The sequence below is a fragment of the Zootoca vivipara genome, chromosome 15 (assembly GCF_963506605.1).
Source record: "Zootoca vivipara chromosome 15, rZooViv1.1, whole genome shotgun sequence".
Lineage (NCBI taxonomy): Eukaryota > Metazoa > Chordata > Lepidosauria > Squamata > Lacertidae > Zootoca > Zootoca vivipara.
Genome location: NC_083290.1, coordinates 4,436,158 through 4,455,190, shown reverse-complemented (window position 1 = coordinate 4,455,190; position 19,033 = coordinate 4,436,158). Strand labels below are relative to the sequence as shown.

The window sequence follows — 19,033 nt, the reverse complement described above, 5'->3', positions numbered from 1 at the left end:
TTACTCACTACTCAAGGGTCTTGCAAAGGATGGGTTGGAATGAGTGGTTCTCCAGCTGTTGGGACTACAATTCCCATCATCCCTGACCATCAGCCATGCTGGCTGGGCATGATGGGATTTGAAGGCCAGCAGCATTGGGAGAGCCGCATAGGCTGTGGCAGGGTCTCTAACCTGATCCTAGAAACCACAAATTCCACCTTTCAAAGACTCCATGCATTGCAAAAAAAAAAAAAAAAGTTCCGGAGGGACTGAGTAACTTATTCCATTTTTTATTTTATTTTTACCGTTTGCATGTTTAAAGACCACTTTCCCACAAGAGCAAATAAACTATTGCTGCAATCAGTCCTGGAGAACCACCCGGTTTCCAGTGTTCATTTGTAGATGCAGCCTTTGGTATCTTCACAACAGCCTTGATTTATCTAGAATTATGCTTGTGGAAAACAAGCTTTGGCCATAGAATCACTTCTTAAAATGACAAACCAAGTTATTCCTTGAATTTCCTACTCCAATACCTTTCATCTAAAAATTGACACAAACGCCTTTCCGGAGGGCCAATCAGTATTTTCAGGTCTCCAGAAGCCAAAAAGGTACCTTCTTTTTTCTTCATGTTCAAGTTTTACTTACTTGGGTGATATCTGCAAGAGGTTCCTCATCCTGAACCAGCATTTGGGCAAACTGCTGTCCTTGGTCTGGACTAATGCGCATCACATTCCTCAGGAGGAAGATCCAGTCAGGAGTGTAGCCAACCTACACACACAAACACATGTACAGAAAGGTATTTTGTGAACTTTTTAAAGAACCAGCTACCCTGGCAACTTCCAACCAGTTCTTCAGATCTGTTGCTGGAAGCTCAAGTTCTATTACATACCCCTGAAATGCTACCCCAAAACTGAGCCTCAGAGGTGCAGGGAAGACTCTCTGGACCAGCCTCCTACTGCTACTATTTTCTGATTTGCCAAGGACTATTCCTTGTCTTTTATATGAATCTCACCAATCCCATTTTAGACTTTAAATGTATTGTTTATTGATTCTGCAAACTGCTTTGCTCATTACTGTTCGCTTTTTCTTTTCTTTTTTTGGCAAGATGTGCTTTGTGCTCTTTTTTTCAAAAGAAAGGAAATGGCCTAAAATATTTGACACACATAAACTAGAAAGCAAGCCACTCAGCCTAAGCTTCTACATCAGAAGGGCTCGTCTCCTCTGGCGCACCTCCTGGAAAGGGCTTCAACCAAGTACCATGGGGAAGGTCCATAGCTCAGGGGTGCTCTGGCTCAAACCCCTGTGGCCTATGCCGGTACTCTGCCTGAAACCCTGGAGAGCCACTGCCAAGTCAGCATAGACAATACTGAGTTAGCTGGACCGGTAACCTGATTTCGTATAAGGTAGCTTCCTCTATTAAATCACTACAGCCACCCAAACAGGCAAGCTCTACAGGTGCTGCCGGTTCATCCTGTGCTTCTGACTTCCATAGCTAGCTTCTGATCTCTTGTGCATGCTGTGTCAGAACCCACCCCTTCTCTCTTTCCAAGTTATTCAGTTTTTAGCTATAAAAAAATTGGACACAGACACTTCAAAACAACTTACGGTAGTTGAAATACAAAATTACCCAGCAGTGCCATGCCATAAAATAAAGAGGTGTGAAATAAAAGGCTCACAAGACTAAACTGTCTGGGGCAAGGATAATCTCTCTGCTAGATAGGCCACCCTGAGGAGAGCATCATATCACTGGGGCGACACTGAAGTAGCCCTACCCAAGGTGGAAATCTAAATAAGCTCTGAGGGTTTTGGGAATGGCCAAAGGGCATCACCAAGGAACCTCGTCCCTTTGGTCGCTGCTGCCAGTCAGCAGGGCCCAAACAGGGTTGGCAAAGTGAGCGCCCCAACACGAACTCCAGTGCCTCCTTGTTCCAGCCCAACAGCAAATCACCTTCTTTGCATACAGCACAATCTTCTGAACTTGTCCCGTTTCGGCAAAACACTGGATCACTTTGCTGGGAACGTTAGCCCTTAGGTAGACGCTCAGAGCCAGTGTCGGGTCCACAGATTTCACCAGGTCCCCCAGTTCTTCAGAGCATTCCAGCTGTTTCCCCCGCAGAAACAAAAAAAATTAAACAGATTAGAAAAGAGAAGCAAATTGACACAGGCAGAGCTGTGAAATGTGCAAGAGGGAATGGCTGGAGAAGAAACTCAGGGGGTCTCTTGCGCACCTATGACAACACACACACACACACACACACACACACACACACACACACACACACACACCACTTGCCTGCCAGCCACCTTGGGCCCTATGAGTCATACCAAGCAGGGGTGCGTAAAGGGTAGAGTGAGACCAATTGCGGTTCCAGACTCCAAACGGTTTACAACAAATTACAATTGTGAGAAAAGGATGTCACATTTTAAATTGTTGTGGCCTGGCCTGGGGAACTTGGGGTGGAGGGCGGGTAATAAAACAACTACATATTAACAGGATTTTTTTAAAAAAACAATTAAGCAGTTTCTAAGTACTTAAAACAACGAGCGAAGGAGGCTCCCCACCTACTTCTAAAGGAGGCAAACCAAAATGTACAGATTATAACTGGAGACAAAAGAGCTGGTAGAGGTCAAACAGTTCTATAGGGCACAGATCCAGAAGGCATTGGGAAAATGAAGGGGGTAGAGAATCCAGTGCCCTGAGTTTATCTGGGAAGGTCCTGGCAAATGAACGCTGTTTTCTGTAACCAGCAATCTGAAGACAAGGTTGCTTTATATGCAAGGTGGCACTTTTAATTTTGATATTTGCCACAGCACGGATCTGTAGCTCACCAGCCCCTAAAGAGCAACCTCAACGCCCTCATTTATGGACAGCTGCTATTTGGGCTCAATGCACAACAGAGCCACTGAATTCAGTCTGCAGAAAGGGTGGATTTGGTGACTGGCAACCTCCTAAAGCCACACTCCTCCCCCCCTTCAAAAAGATGTGCTTTACCTTGTCTTCTTTCAGCCATTTCTCGAGGAGCTGCTTGCGTCCTTGCTGGAGCACCGGCCGGCAGAGTTCGAGCGACTCGTACTTGTTCAGCTGGCCTTGGTCTAGCAGGATACCAAAATACTGGAGCAGGGGAGAGGTCTGGCCTGCCTGTGCCGGGACACTCTGGAAGCGGCGGATGGTGTCTGGGGTACGCAAGATCCCCTTTGGAAGAGAGAGGGGTAAATAAAATGCATCGCCTGTCCTTTAGGGGGCGTAATTTTTCACTATTTTACCCGACCTTAAGATTAAAGTTATGCACATGTGCCCTCATTTGTCAACCTATCAGCAGACACAGGAACTGCTCTAGTGAACAAGGCACAATCCAGTTAGTGGAACTTGCTATTCCAGCTGACTTTTCACTTTGGGTTTTTGCAATGGTGAATAGGAATTGTTGCCAGGAAATGTGCTGCTCATAAAATCCCAGAAATAATGAGTTATTGCCACACAGATTCATACTACCTCACAGTCCCAGTTCCCCCAACTGGGCATTTAGATTATGAACACAAAGGTGGTTATATAGCTAGCTCTTTACAGATGGAGCAGCCCCCACGCTTATAACTTCCTCCGGTTAGAACCAAAAAAACAAAAACAACACGCATCTGTTTATAGTAACTTAACATTTATGGTTCAGATGAATTGTGGTTGTTGTTTGCTTTTAAAAAATACTGTTTTTGATTGTTACCCACCTTTAATGTCTTCTGAAAAATAGGCAGAGTACATAAGGTGTTTTTAAAAGTTACTATTTGCACAGCACAGATCTCTGCCCCGAAGAGCATCCACTAGGGAAACAAGAGGACGGGGGAAGGGTGTGGAGACAGGGGGAACAGGAATGCTGTGTGTGTTTGCTTCAGGTTACAGTACAGCAAGTGAACAGGAGAGTTTTGCCAAAGGATTCACAGGAAAGGTGGGCTTTCAAGAGCAAAGGAAGAGATGGCATTCATGCAGGTGGACTCAGTAGCCCAGGGTTGAAGGCAGCTTTTGTTTGGATTTTGCTGAACCTCAACTCCCATCAGCCCCTGCCAACAGAGATGTATGATGGGAGTTGTAAACCGAAGACATCTGGACTATTGTGATTCTGTTTAAGATGGGCTACCCATGTTCCTCTGCAACTTCATTCAGCTGCACACATTTAGCCCCAATTGCTAGAGGAGCGTGACTCCTACCTGCCAGTGTATAATAGAAAGGGTGTAGTCTGTCATCCTAAATTCCCAAGCGACAGCCCGGGATAACTCAAGCTGAAAGCTAATAGAGCACCTCCAGGGGTTGGGAGACAAGCCAATGTGAAGCAAGCATGCAGCCAGCAGTAACCGCAGCATCACACCCTGTGTGAGTGATCCTGCGCTCAAGGGGCACCAAAGCCTGGATGGCTTAAGAGCCATTTTTCTATACCTTTGGGGCGTTTGCCGCCACCTTTGCCGCTTCCGAGTAGCTCCCCTGGGCAAAAAGCGCATTGAATTTCCGGGCAAAGAGCTCTTCGGCACCAGCAAGGTTGTTACGAACGGCCATTCGGAGAGCCAGGTCAGGATTCTGCAGCACATTGGTGATGTATGGGATGATGTTCTCTTCTTCCACACACACAGACAGAACCTGCGTTGGAAATATAAGGTAGAGAGATTTCAGTAAGGCTTTCGACAAAGTCGCCGTGACAATTTCGCACAGAAGCTGGTAAAATACGGGCTGGATGATGTTACCGCTAGGGGAATTTGTAGCTGGTTGACTGACCAAACCCAAAGAGTGCTCGTTAATGGTTCCTTATCCTGGGGGTGGTGGGGAGTGACAAGTGGGGTGCCACAGGGTTCTGTCCTGGACCCATTGTTATTAAACATCTTTGAAAATGACTTTGATGAAGGAATTGGGGGGGATGCTTATCAAATTTGCAGATGACACCAGAATGGAAAGGGTAGATAATATTGCAGAAGACGGAATCAGGATTCAAGACCACCTTTTGGAGAACTGGGCAAACTAATGAAATTAATTTCAATACGGGCAAATGTAAGGTCCTACACATAGGCAAGAATAACCAGCTGCATAAATATAAGATATGGGACACCAGGATTGACAGCTACATGTGCTGTGCAATATGGGGGTCTTAACAGGCCACAAGCTTAGCACAAGTCAAAAGTGTGATGCAGCAGCAAATAAAGCTAATGCTATTCTTGGCTGCATCAACAGAAGCATAGTGTCCGGACCAAGGGAAGTAATAGTACCACTCCATTCTGCCTTGGTTAGAGCATATCTGGGGTTACTGTGTCCGGTTCCAGGCACCAATTTTAAGTAGGATGTTGACAAGCAATGCAGGAATTGCAGCTAAAGAATCCCTGACAGATGGCCATCCAACACATGCTTAAAAACCTCCTATGAAAAAGATTCCACCATCTTCTAAGGAAATCTGTTCCACTATCGAAAAGCTCTTACAGTCTGGAAGTTATTCCACGATCACCTTTCTTGGAACTTGAAGTCACTGGTTCAGGTCCTACCCTCCAGAGCAGGAGAAAACACCCTTGCTCCATCTTCCATATGACGGCATTTAAGGTATTTGAAGATGGCTCCCTTATCCCCTCTTTAGCACCTCAGCCCAGGACTAATTGCAGCCATCAGCAGCCATTAACAGCCATCTCCAGGTTTACCACTCCCATCAGCCCACCACCCATTCCCACCCACCCCCACCACCCTCTGTATATATATAGGGTCTGACACTTCTGTTTCTAGTGTATCTGAAGAAGTGTGCATGCACACGAAAGCTCATACCAAAATATAAACTTTAAGGTCTTTAAGGTGCTACTGAAGGAATTTTTTTATTTTGCTTCGACTCAGACCAACACGGCTACCTACCTGTAACTACTCTTATCCCGAGTCCCCTCTTCTCTAGGCTAAACACTCCCAGCTCCCTCAACTACTTGATTTCCAGACCCTTTAACATGGTAAAAGGTAAAGGACCCCTGGACAGTTAAGTCCAGTCAAAGGTGACAATGGGGTAACGGCGCTCATCTCGCTTCAGGCCAAGGGAGCCGGCGTTTGTCCGCAGACAGCTTTCCACGTCATGTGGCCAGCATGACCAAACCACTTCTGCCGCAACGGGACACCGAGAACGAAGCCAGAGTGCATGGAAACACTGTCACAGGGATACCTATTTATTTACTTGCACTGCTATGCTTTCAAACTGCTAGGTTGGCAGAAGCTGGGACAGAGCAATGGGAGCTCACCCCGTCACGTGGATTCGAACCACCGACCTTCTGACTGGCAAGCCCAGAAAGCTAGCAGAAAGGAGAGGCAAGGGTAGGGAAAAGAATCCCTCTCCCTGATAGGTATTTCACTTCATACAGGCTAAGCATTCAAACCCATGCCTTCTTCACTTGCTGTCTGAAATGGTGCAGTTCAGAATTGCACTGCTTCTTCTGTGTGTATATATAGAGCTGCTCTGAGTTGGGAAAGGACTCCTTCTTCCTCTGTGTCAAGGGAATGAGTCACTGGCCTTTTAGGCTTTCGAGGCCCAAAGGGAAGAAGAGAAGAGCAAAGACTCTTCTGCCAACAGCAATGAATCATATACTCCCAGTCAGCTCAGAAGGACATCATGCCACAAATCTGGACGCCATATTTATATATATATACATACATTTATTTACATGGTTTACCAAGGGGCATTTGTATACCAGATGGATGCCTGACATCCGGGTCAGGTCAGATTTGCATAGCATTCCAAACCTCAGTTAAGCATGCAAAAAACACACTCTGCGGACTAGAGCATTCACAATGTGACAGCTGGTCAGGGCTGTAACTCAGCACTCCCGGCTGCCCCCAGAGCCAGCGCACAGGCAGCACAGTTTGCTAATGTTATGCAAGCTGGTATGGGGATTGCCATTTAAAAAATACTGATTGTTTCCAAATTTCTCCATCAATAGCTACTTAGCTACAACAGCCAAATATGGAGATTGCATTTAGCATCCCACCGAAGAGACGGTACAGGAAGATTTCATGAAGTTCCATTTGCTGTGGGAGACTGAGCCAGGGGGGTGCAGTGAGGACGGTCTGCCCCAGGTGTCACCACTGGGGTGTGTGTGACAAAATGCCGGATGGCACTCACCACAGGGTCTGCAGAGTGCACTCAAGCCACTGCATCTCTCCCAGCCTCCGCGCTACCCAAACGGTCCATCTGCCACCTCCCCCTCAGCTGTAGGGTGACCGAGTAGGAGGAGGCAGGCAGACTTCTTGGAGGCCCCGTGAAGCATCCTGCCCTGCGGGCGGCTGGCCCCGCCCCTGGGCGCAGGGCATGCGCACCACCCCAGGCGCCCGATCGGCCTGCTCCGCTGCTGGACTGAGTGCTGGGTTGGATCAACCTTTAATTTCAACCAACTTGGGAAAGCTTGTATTTTAATATTTGAATTCCAACAAGCTTCCTAAGGGTCGTTTCCCCCACCCCACCCTCATGGAGAAACACAAGCAGAAAGACTCAGAGGAGTGAGCCTAGGTCTGGCATCTCCCTGCAAGCTTCTTTTTTTTAAAAAAAGAAAAGATATGGGGATGCAGCCTTGCTCACTACCCCTGTTCACTTGAAGTTAAGATAGAAAAGTGCCACCACTGAAAAAAACACTGATCTTTCAGAACCTGCTTCCAAGGGACAGTGTACCAGACACATCCTCAGACTAGATGTCGTAATTTGCCTGCAACATTTATACCCTCCTTTTCAGCCCAAAAGACTTCCAGAGCAGCTTACAGCTTTATTTCATAATGAAGCCAGTCCCTGCCCTATGGCTTACAAAGAAGCACTACAAAAGGAAAGGGGGATGGGGAGGAAGTGGGGGTAGGGAGCAAACTAGAACTAAACTAGGAACTAAAATATCAATGTTACTAACTTCTTACAACAACCCATTTGGATGAAAAAAGGCTATTCAGTTAGAAAAACAGGAAGCGGTGGCCCCTTAGTGATAGCCTGACAACCCAACCTTCCCAAAGTGGCTGCAATGCAACCAGAATCTGTTGACCTTACAAGGTAGGGCCTAGTTGGAACCTGCCAGCTTCCTGCCCCCTCCTGCCTTGGCAGGGAGGCTCACAGGAGCCAAGCAAAACCATCAGCACCAGAGAAAGTTGTCCAGTTCCTCTTCCTCACAGGCCAGCTGGATTCCAAAAATTCCCTGTAAGGCGGAGAAAGGGCCCAGCCCAGCTGGGAGAAAAGGAGAAGTTGGTGAGAGCCACGGTTCCTCACCATCTACTTACTCTATTCCTCCCCCCCCCAGAGGGGGGCTGGAACCAACATCCCCCAAGCGAGAGAGGGGCCCCTAGACTTTGTTCACGAGTTTTTAACCACCAAGGCACAATTTGTGAATACCCTTAATACAACAGCTCAAGAACACCCAAGTGGGGTGGCTAGACAGCAGAACCCCATTAGGCTGCTTTGGACAAGTCTCTTCTGCTTCAAAGCAGCAGTTTGGCATGGCAAACAGCTGTTTTTGTTGCATGTGCTGAACTAGCTGGGTGGTCCTTTGCATCCTGGTCTAGGTTGTGTGTGTGTGTGTGTGTGTGTGTGTGTGTGTGTGTGTGTGAGCGCAGTTAAGAAGCTGGGAAACTTAACATTACCTGAATCAACTTAACAGTTCAACAACAGAAGACCTGTGCTGCAGGCAGATCACCCCAGTTTGAATTCCTGGCACCAGGACAATCAGTGGTTGGTGACAGGTAGGATTCTTCCCTTGAGAGCCACTGCCAGTCAGTGTGGGGAATACTGAGGGGGACGGGCACGTAGCCCAGTGTAAGGCAGATTCCGATGCAACTCGGGCTCTAATACACAGGAAATGGCAAAGCTGCTGCTTCCCAGCTGCCAGGGAAAGGCTTTTTCAGGGCCATAGCAGCTTAGTGGCAGATTAACGCAATCCGAGGAGAAGGGGGATGCTGGCTCTTTGAGAAAGCTGCTGGAATTCTAAGATTAAAGCGACCCTAACAGCAAACCAGTCCAAGTAGCATTTGCCCTTCGGAACCATACCAAAGAAGGAACTTAAGAAGAGTTTCACCTTAACACTGTCATTCTGCGCATATATTGAGGGGTGTTCTTTTTTTCCAAGAAAGTTAAAACTACTTGCATTTATTAATTGCTACTACCCCACACCCCGGCTCCCCACTAGCCGCAACCTTCCCCAATTGCAAGAAATGATTCAAGCCAGAGAAACTTGATTGACCATTAAAGAAAAAGGGGGGGGGACTGAAGGACAGCTCACTGCTACCTAGGCCAAGAGGCAAGCAGTTTAATTTCCGGGGAGAAGAGAGAGGGGAGGAGGGGAAGACAGGGAGAGAGAAACCCAAAAACCAGCAGAGGCTCTTGACATAAAAGGAATTAATTTTAAATAAAGGGCAGTAGTAGAGCACCTGCCTTGCATATGGAAGGTCCCAGGTTCAATCCTCAATGGCATCTCCAGGCAGGGATGGGAATGTTCCCCTGCCTGAAATCCTGGAGAGCCACTGCCAGTCAGTGTAGGCAATACTGAACCAGATGGGCCAATGGTCTGACTCAGCACAAGGCAGCTTCCTATGTTCCTTTTACTCTCCATACTGTGTTGGTGGGCCAAGAGCTAGCAGGGTGGCCACACTTAGAGCTTTTGACAGAGCTGTCCAATTAGGTAGAGGATTGCGATGTGGCTTTCCAATCCATTTAGAATTTGCACGGTGCCAAAAAGCTGCGTGTAGGATTATCTTCAGAGAAACCACGGCTTTTCAGCAAAGAAGGTCTACCACTCATTGTAAGGGAATGAAAGTGGAGATGGATGACTACTACATGAACACCCCAGAAGTCATGCGGCTCCTACAGTGTCCCATTTGTTCAAAGCCCAATTAAAACTTGGGTAGGCTAATCTGTCTAGGGCAATTAAAGACCGCAACCCTCTTGGGTTAAGAAGCAAAAATTAAAAGGCAGAGAAGCACAGGGATGAGAGGATACGTAAGATAGTACCTTTCACATTTTAGCGCTTTGAAGTCCTCCCAGACCCCTTGCAGGAGTACAATCATGGAGTTCCCAAAGGATGCCCAGATCTCTTGCTTCCCCATGCTTTTATTACTCCTGGCTGCTTAAAAATGGGGCCTGTCCCCTTCTCACAAGGTTTGCCATTGAAATGAAGCCGAGGAATGCTAGGGTAGGGTAGCCTGCCTCGGCCATCACAATCACAGAGTGGCAACAGATTAACACAACAAAGAGAATGCCAGGGTGTGTGTGTGCACACTTCCAGAAGGACAACCAGAGGAAAAGGTGTGGCTTCTGGATCAGAGGGGTGTGGAGCCCCAGGCTACACTTCTTTGGTTTGTAGCAAATGCTAGTCCTACTCAGAGAAGAGCCATTCAAAATAATGGGCGTAACTGACTTGGTCCCATTCATTTCAGCAGGTCTTTAGTGGGATAAGACCCTTTTAAGTCAGGGCCAGAGGTGGGAAATCTGTGGACCTCCAGACTCCCATCAGTCCCAGCCAGCATGGTCAATGGTCAGGGATGATGGGAGATGTGGTCCAATAACATCTGGAGGGCCACTGGTTCCCCCATGCTTGACCTGGGGGCTCAATTCTCCCTGCGCTAGATCCTCAAGCACCTGATATAGGACTGACTGGGAAATCACGGTTGCTGGCTGAAAAGTGACATCCCGCTGCAGACAGCACGTAGGGAACTCAAAATCAAATATCAGCCGTATGGCAAAGATCTTTAAGGTCAGCAGCGTTAAACATTGCCAAGAGACTGCTCAGGCGGCAAACTCTGAACTTTCACCTACTAACGCTCAAATGCAACACTTTGACCTGCTTTATGGGATGGCAGGAGAGAGAGAGAGAGAGAGAGAGAGAGAGAGAGAGAGAGAGAGAGAGAGAGAGAGAGAGAGAAGCAAGCACAGCATCCACATTACATTTACCCACCTAGCCTTAACCTCGTAGTAATGCCAGCTTCAAAGTCTGTGCAATGGGCTTAATGAAAATCATGGTCATCCAGATGTTGACGGACTACGATGCCCATCATCCCTGGTTGGTGGGAGCTGAAATCCAACAGCATCTGAAGGGCTGCAGGTTCTCCCCATCCCTGTCTGGCAACCCGAGTCTGACCTGAGCTCCTTTTTAGAGGAAGGGCAGGATATGAACACAACACAAATAAATAAAGAGAATTAAGATTTCATTACTTGTCCTTTTCTGTTGACGCCAATGATTCCAGCCGTAGCTTCATGGGGCGCGGTGACAAAGATGGTCTCCCCACTGATTCTGTTCATGTAGATGCAGGTGCCCGTTTCGAGGTCATACAGATGGATGTAGCCGTATTTTGTGATCAAGAAAACCACATCATGCTTTTCGCTTATCTACAGGGAGAAGGCAAAAATGAACAGAGACAGTCCTTTTAACGTGCTCCACCATGTGTTGTGAACAATTCTATACACTCTCCACCAAGGCACAGAATTTCAGTAGGAAGCGAAATTAAAACTGTGTGCTAAGGGAATTTGAAGATATACATAATGCAAATTGAACAAGTTAGCAAGGTGACCCATTCTGCATAAAATTCAAAGCCTTCCACTAGTCGTGGTGAGAGCAGATACACAATGCCCTGTAGCCCAACAACTAGATATATTCACCCACCCTCTGATTTCCCAGATTTTAGCAGGAATATGGACTATAAGATTAGGGTTGCATTCAACTAAGTTACCGTATATTCCGGCATATAAGACGACCCCCAACTTTTCCAGTTAAAATATAGAGTTTGGGATATACTCGCCATATAAGAAATACGACCTGGTGTATAAGACGACCCCTGACTTTTGAGAAGATTTTCCTGGGTTAAAAAGTAGTCTTATATGCAGAAAGTACCGTATATGTCAAGGTAAAGTCTAAGTTAATCATATCAATTAATTTCAATGGGTCTTCTACTGGTCTACTCCTTACTTTTTCCTGAAAGCTGAGATTCTTGGGATACTGAACTCTGCAGCCATATTCACCCATATTGTTCTCCCACATATCCATGTTACACACACAGACCTGGCTGTAGTTTAGTACTGGCTACGAAATAAGTTGAATACATCAAGTATGAATTGTCCAAGTGCCAAAGAGCAGAGCAAGCTTCGCTAAGTAACGAGCTGCCTAACAAGCACTTACAAAAGCCAAAAATACCTGAACTTTTGTTCTATAAAAGGGAAGGCTAAGCAGCAATTAAAGGCAGCTTATACAGTTAAATCCAAGGCTTGGAAGTTGGCGGTATTAAGCTTCGCCATCCATCAGCATTTTGAAATGACTGATTTACAAATGATGCCCACCACTACCACTCTCCCCACCCCCACCCCCCCAAAAAGGTATGAGGAGTTAAGAAAGCAAAAATTGTCCCTTGGTAATACCTGCATTGCTACTGGGAAGTCATTCTGTGCTTCAGGTGGGAAGAAGACATCCACAGCTTTCTTGGGGAAAGGCTGGTTTCCTGTGGGAGGGGTGCCAACTTCAATGATATGCAACTGCATGGGAGAGAAAGAGGACTGAATTGCATCTCCAAGCTTCCTTGGGAAGTTCCTCAAGCATTTTCATCATTCAGGCCCACTATCTTACACGACAGCAGCCACAGTGGGTGCAAATACTTCTCAATACTACGTTCCTTTATCAAATAAAGGGAGAACACTCTAATTAAAGAGGGTCCAGGCTATAGCCCTGTTGACACTAGACTGAGGCCACTGAACCGTGCGAAAGATCAGCCAAGAGATGCTTGTTACAGCAAGGCCAACATGGTGTGCGTCTTTGCTGGAAGTCTCCTTGCTCCAGCATCCATCCAATGTTCTCTGGAAGTGTCCTTCTGAAAATGACTATAGCAGGGGAAGGGAATGGTTTTTTCAGCCCAAAGGCCACATTTTCTCTTGTGAGCAATCTTGCAGGGGCCGCATACCAGGTCCAGAGGCAAAAGTAGGAATGGAAATGAATGCAACTCTTAACGATACACGGTAGCTACACTCCAGTTGTGCAAATGTCAAGAGGTTTCTACACTACCCCCCCACAAAAAAAACCCCTTCTATGCTTCATGCAAGAAAGCAAGAGGCATCATCACAGTTGAAAGACACATTTCAGCCAGAGAAATACAATCAAGAGGGGTTTAGGGCTGGGCTGAGCATGAGCTGTAACCTAGAAAGAGACCTAAGGGCCAGATAGGGAAGTCTGGAGGGCCACAGCCTCAAGGCCTGAGGTTCCCCACTGTTCCACTATTGCTTCCCTTCTCTCATATTTGCCAACTAGGCTTATTACACGCCATACCCAGAACCCTGTATTTGTGTCCCCCCTCCCTTTTACCTTGCCTCCTGCTTGTCCTCTCACTGCAAAACAGAAAAGGGTGGATTCTTCCGCATTGCCTTCCATCTTGAACTGCGCAAAGCTAGCCGCATGGCCCTCAATGGGCTGTGACACTTTCCTATCTACAGAGTAAAGCTGCATGGCTCCTACGACACGGTTTTGCTTTATCAAAAAGAAAAGAAAAGAAAAGAGCACACGCATGAATATTCAACTCTGTAACGTTATGATAACCATAAACCCTAATTAACTGGCTTAACACGCCAGCTAGGCATATTTATGCAAGCCTGGGCATAGCCTTTATAGACACAGGAAGTTTTTTTGACTTGTGCATTTGTAGAGGGGCAGAAAGTCTGGTTAAAATACTTGGTTAACGGTATAATCTACTGCAGGGGTAGTGGTAGTCCCTTGGATTTTGCTGCACTTGCAACACCCAGGACAAACTGTCAGGGATGACAGGAGTTGCAGGCCAGCAACATCAGGAGGGCAACACCCACTGGTGACTTCACAGAACTCTCACTCCACCTGACCAACTTGAGAGGAGAAAGTGAGGTCGTTGGTCTCAACGGAATGAACTGCAGTTAAACCCTTTTCTCCCAGAACTGTTTCCTGCAGTGATCCTTCTATCTGCCCACTACTCAACAGTATGAGAAGAGCTGGTACCCAGGACCTAGATTTGCTCGTCCCCCCACCTACTCTTTCTGTAAAATGCTTTCTATCTAAGGCAGGCATAGGCAACCTTGACTCTCCAGATGTTTTGGAACTACAACTCCCATGATTCCCTGACCACTGGCCCTGTTAGCTAGGGATCATGGGAGTTGTAGTTCCAAAACATCTGGAGAGCCAAGGTTGCCTATGCCTGATCTAAGGCATTATTCTAAACTGCAAATTTAGGCCCAGGTTGCTTTGGTAGAAAGGGGGCATGTAAAAATGTAGTTAAACAAAACGGAAACTTGCATTTGGCTCCTCTAGTTTCCTCCTGTAGCGTGGGGATGAGGAACTGGATCTGGCTGGAGGGCTGGACTTCGATTTCCTCCACCTCCCAATGGCAATATTTGGCAGGTGGGTGGAGTGCCAACCTGTCAATTACCTGACATCAGGTGACCTATTTCTGCACACACAATTTGAAGATAAAAGGACTGCCCTTTGCTGATCCCTGGGGAGAGCACTGTGCAAGGGATTCGGCAGGTGTCAGCTATCCGCTGCTCAACAGTGTCTACAAGCCCCCTTTTAGCCCTGTGGCATCTTTACTTGCCTTACAACTGACATCATACGAAGTCAGATGCAGAGCAGGTGAGTGTGGCCTGGTCAAAACAGCAGGCCAAAAGGTTAGCCTGGCAGGCCCAATACTTGAGCAGCAGTGATGAATCCCCCATCCCCTTCATTACACTCCTACAAGTCACTCTCACCCACAGCCTCCTTTTCGCCAGGCTATGGAGGCAAGAATTTGCCACAGGATAACAGACTTCAGCTGAACTACACTATAACGAGTTTCTATTTAACAAACTCTACAGGCACCTTTGAAAGGGACAATAGCTTACAAAAAGCAAAACCCAGGAAGACCAAGGTTATTTTTAATGAGAATGCAGGAATACTCCCCCCATCTCATTGGCCCTGGTCAGGTTCAGGCTTGCGGTCTGGATTTTGTCACATTTTATCAAGACGTCTTTGCAGAGTGGCATCTAGTCAGACTATTTCATCAGGGTAGATTAAATACTGTGACTTTATGCTGGGACAATGACCAGAACATCAACATGGTATGCACTAGGGGTGGGGGGAGAGGGTGCCAGCTCTCCACAGAATGCAGACACATACATTCCCTGTTTAGCCACGACAGAATTCAAAGGTTGTGTGCTTGCCCATTAGTAAAATGGAGAGGTTGATGCAATATGCCTCTGAATACCAGCTGTTGGGTATCGCAGGTAGGGAGAATGCTGCTGTTGCGCTCAGGTCGTACTTGCGGGCTTTCCCATGAACATCTGGATGGCCACTGTGAGAACAGAGCACAGGACTAGATGGGCCTTTGGCCCGATCCAGCAAGACTCTTCTGATGTTCCCTAGAGTGCGGGAACCACTCCGCCCATGCAGTTTAGCACAGATTCTAGTTAAAAGCCACAATTTCCACATATTTGGATACACATACATCCACTTATACCGATGCATTACCTGTGCAGATATACCAGTCAAAAGCAACCATTTCTGCTTCGCATCCGTACGGTAGTTGATGATCTGGCAGCCGGCGAGGCTAGAATGGCGATCGAACATCTTGACCGGCTGAGACTCCCCTTCCATGCTCCAGTGGTACACAGCGCTGTCGGTGACCAGCGCAACCGTGTTCAGAGAAATCCACTTCCAAAAGGTGACGTCGTCCGTCATGGTGTGAGCTTTCATTTTGCTTTTCATTTCAATATTAAAGATCTGGAGGGTCTTCCCAGCTAGGGACACGATTTACAGGGAAATTAGCTGAAGCAGAAGCAGAGCTGAAGGGCCAAGGTAAGGGCTTAAAACGTCTGCACACACCACCTGACCCTCAGAAAGTTTTGTGCACTACAGTTAGTTGTGAAAAATAATCATAATTCTCAGTGATCAGTGGGCTGCTGCTTTTTAAAATAAAAAAACAGACACCAACATTTCTAAAGCCACATCTACTACTCTTACACAAAAGTTATTATTACAGAACCAATTGTTGAATTAATTGGTTATGGCTTCACAGCCGGGTATTGCAAACATGAGTCTCATTCATACTGAAGTCGAGATGTTTTGATTCTCATGCTAGGTTAAACTCATCCTTAACGCAAGAGGCGGATTTTTAAAATAAGACTTCTCACTTGAGAGATAAAAGTACACCACGGCATACAACGGGCAGTGCTACACACACATTGATGTCCGCATCGAGGACAAGTACAGGAGGAACACAAGACAAGTTTTCCACGTGAATAGGCAGTCACAAAGCGGACACTTTGTTAGGTCAGCTGCAAGTTTGGTTTTAATCGAACCAAAACCCTTAACAAAGTTTCTTTACTGTTGTGTACTGCAGATTATTTGGGTATGGGGGAAAGATACGTGCACTACACACAGGGGTGGGTGGGAGAAGATGAGCTCACACAATGACAACCAGGCAGGCTTTGGCGGAGGGGGTGCTTCAAGTCTCAGGAGGAGTGGAAAAGGGGGTGTGAATGTTCACATGTCAACACTGGATCATGCCACCACCTCCGGCATTCTTACCATGAGTAAGGAATCAGTGCGGCACAGCTGACAAGTGCTGGGAATCTGGAGCAGGGAGGCTTGGGTTTCGACCCCTGCTTGGCCACTAAGGTCTCTGGGCGGTCTTTCCCACACCCTCCTCACAGGGCTGTTGGGAGGGCAACACGGGGAACTACAATATGGACGCTGCCCTGAGCTCGTTGGGGCAGATGGGAATGAAGTAGCAATGCCTCCAGTTCCCAGCAACACGCTTAGCTGCAACCTCAGGTAGTGGTAACCAAGGGGGAAGGGCCTTCTCTGTGGTGGCACCTTTCCTATGGAATTGCCTCCCCTAAGAGCTCTGGAAAGCGCCCAGTGCCCATGATGCTTTTGGCACACTTGACATACCTGGGCAACCAAGCCTTCCTGGTGTTTTAATATTAATTCTTAACTGTGCCCTTTGGGTTATCGGTTGCAGTTATTTACAACAAGCGGTTTTACTGGTTAATAATAAAATATTGATAATTTTATTATTTATACCCCACCCAAGTGGCATGTCCAACAGCTTAGTGATAGAACACCCAAATTGCATGCCGAAGGTCTCAGGTTCAGCCCTTGACATCTCTAGGTAGGGCTGGGAGAGGCTCCTGCCTGAAACCCTGGAGAGCCACTGCCAGTTAGTGTTAGACAAAAAACTGACCAATGGGCTGCCTTGGTAGGAAGCAGCTTCCTATGTCCCTAATGTTGACAGGAAAGGGCAGGGGAGTAGGCAAAGAGCCACAGAGCAAGCTCTAGAAATGGCCAAAGAAAGAGGCCTGTGGGACACTGTGGAAGGAAGCCAAGACCTTTTTTCCTTTTGGTACTGACCACTGTCAGGAGTACAGCTTACTATCAAGACGTTGACCAAGGTTGGGAACCGGAAAGGAGAAGCTAGTGTAGCATGATCTCCCAGCCCAGCCATGACAACGCCGCAATTGTTTCATACCTCCCGCTCTGAGAACTAGAATTGCACCAGGCAGAAAAGATTCATGGGTGTAGCTGGCATGAGGTCATTAGAAGCAAAGACATTGGTTTAATTCATTTTAAACAGCTAGGAGAGAAAGCTGTGTGTATTTCCCTCCTAAGGTCATGTGTGTGGATGGGTGGGTGGTTTTTTTTATATATACAATCCAGAGGAACACAAAAGCACAGAAGCTATGCAGGCCAGAACTTTCAAAGCCATTAAAGAACTAAGTTTCGGAGCTGAAGGATATGCGTCAACCATCCACCGAGGGTCACCCATCTGCTCTGAGCTGGGCTTGGCTTGATGGTTAGTCTTCAAGACAACAGGTTAGGCTTGTTTCCTCGGGGTAAAAAAAAAAAGTGGCAAGGATGGGTGGGGGGGACAGAACTAGGACTAGTTCAGTCAGTATTCCTTTCACTATGCAAACTTGGATTTAGAGGTTGGGGTTGGTAATCCAAGATAACATCTATTTGACAGCCAGGCTACGGCTTCAGTTTCGCCCCACACGGAGCACATGAAAAGCAAAAAATAATACAGCCAGATATGGAATTGTAAGAGTCTCAGTCCTGTTTATAAAAAGCTTTATGCATATCCAAGTTTACTGCTTCCAACCAAGCGCATCTCTACAGCTCCAAGGAAAGATGCTGCAGAGGTACAAGCTATTTCGGGAATAGGGTTTGTTTGTGGGGTTTTTTTCAAAAAAGAAAAAAGAAAGGAGCTTTGAGAACAAGACTCCACAGCAGACAGAATATATAGGTCCTTGTCTACTCCTCCACCTTAATTATTCCGAGATGTGCCCCCGTTAAGCCTTTAAGCTGGTAAGCCTTTTGCATTCTCTTTTCATAAAACAGGACAAACACAAATACAATCTGAAACGGAGGTAACTCACCATCTGCACACACAAGAAAGCATTAGAAAGTGTGACAAAAATAGTGATACAACATTAAAGCCATCAGAAGAAAGAAAGAGGAAGCTATTGTAATGAGACAGTTGAGAGCTTACGTTTCTCCAGCAAATAAAAGAAATGAGGCAATATGCTGTCTTTTGGGGAGGGCAGATGAGCAGTGCTTTTTAAAAATAAAATTAAAAAACTTTGAACGTTTTGAGCAAAGGTGACTAGGCAGTTCGCATCCAGCACAAAGACTTGCTCAAGTTGGGACTTGTAAACCTAGGTAAGTTATATTTACCAATTTCTTGTGTAACAAGGAGGATACTATAACACCGTTTGCCCTGCCTTTGAAAACTATGCCTCAGGAGAGATGGAACGTGGAAAGAGGGCGGGGAAATTGGTGCACCCCGTTAGAAGGAGGTGGTAAAGGGCCACAGCTGAGTGGTAGATCATCAGCTTTGCATGCAGAAGGTCCCAGGCTTGATTCCCAGCATCTACAGCTGGACTGGAAAAGGCTCCCTTGCCTGAAACCTTGGAAAGCCGGCAGTAAGTCAACATTGAGAATACTGACCTAGACAGACCAATGGTCTGACTTGACAGAAGGTAGCTTCCGATGTTCCTTATTAACTTGCATAAGAGAACAAATGGGGTCCCTTTGCCAATTATGATATTGCTAATATTCTTAC

At 46.7% G+C, this 19,033-nt stretch overlaps 1 protein-coding gene across 1 annotated transcript in view; it reads right to left on the bottom strand.

Moving 5' to 3' along the window:
* Window positions 1–19,033, bottom strand: part of CLTC (clathrin heavy chain) — a 77,634-nt gene that overhangs the window by 29,596 nt on the left and 29,005 nt on the right. Inside the window, exons 3-10 of the mRNA XM_035140282.2 lie at window positions 15,439–15,707; window positions 13,276–13,437; window positions 12,342–12,455; window positions 11,145–11,318; window positions 4,400–4,597; window positions 2,972–3,172; window positions 1,928–2,080; window positions 625–747 (exon numbers count right to left, since the gene is read on the bottom strand). Of these exons, the coding sequence (XP_034996173.1) occupies window positions 625–747; window positions 1,928–2,080; window positions 2,972–3,172; window positions 4,400–4,597; window positions 11,145–11,318; window positions 12,342–12,455; window positions 13,276–13,437; window positions 15,439–15,707 (1,394 nt within the window). The remainder of the gene's footprint in view (window positions 1–624; window positions 748–1,927; window positions 2,081–2,971; window positions 3,173–4,399; window positions 4,598–11,144; window positions 11,319–12,341; window positions 12,456–13,275; window positions 13,438–15,438; window positions 15,708–19,033) is intronic.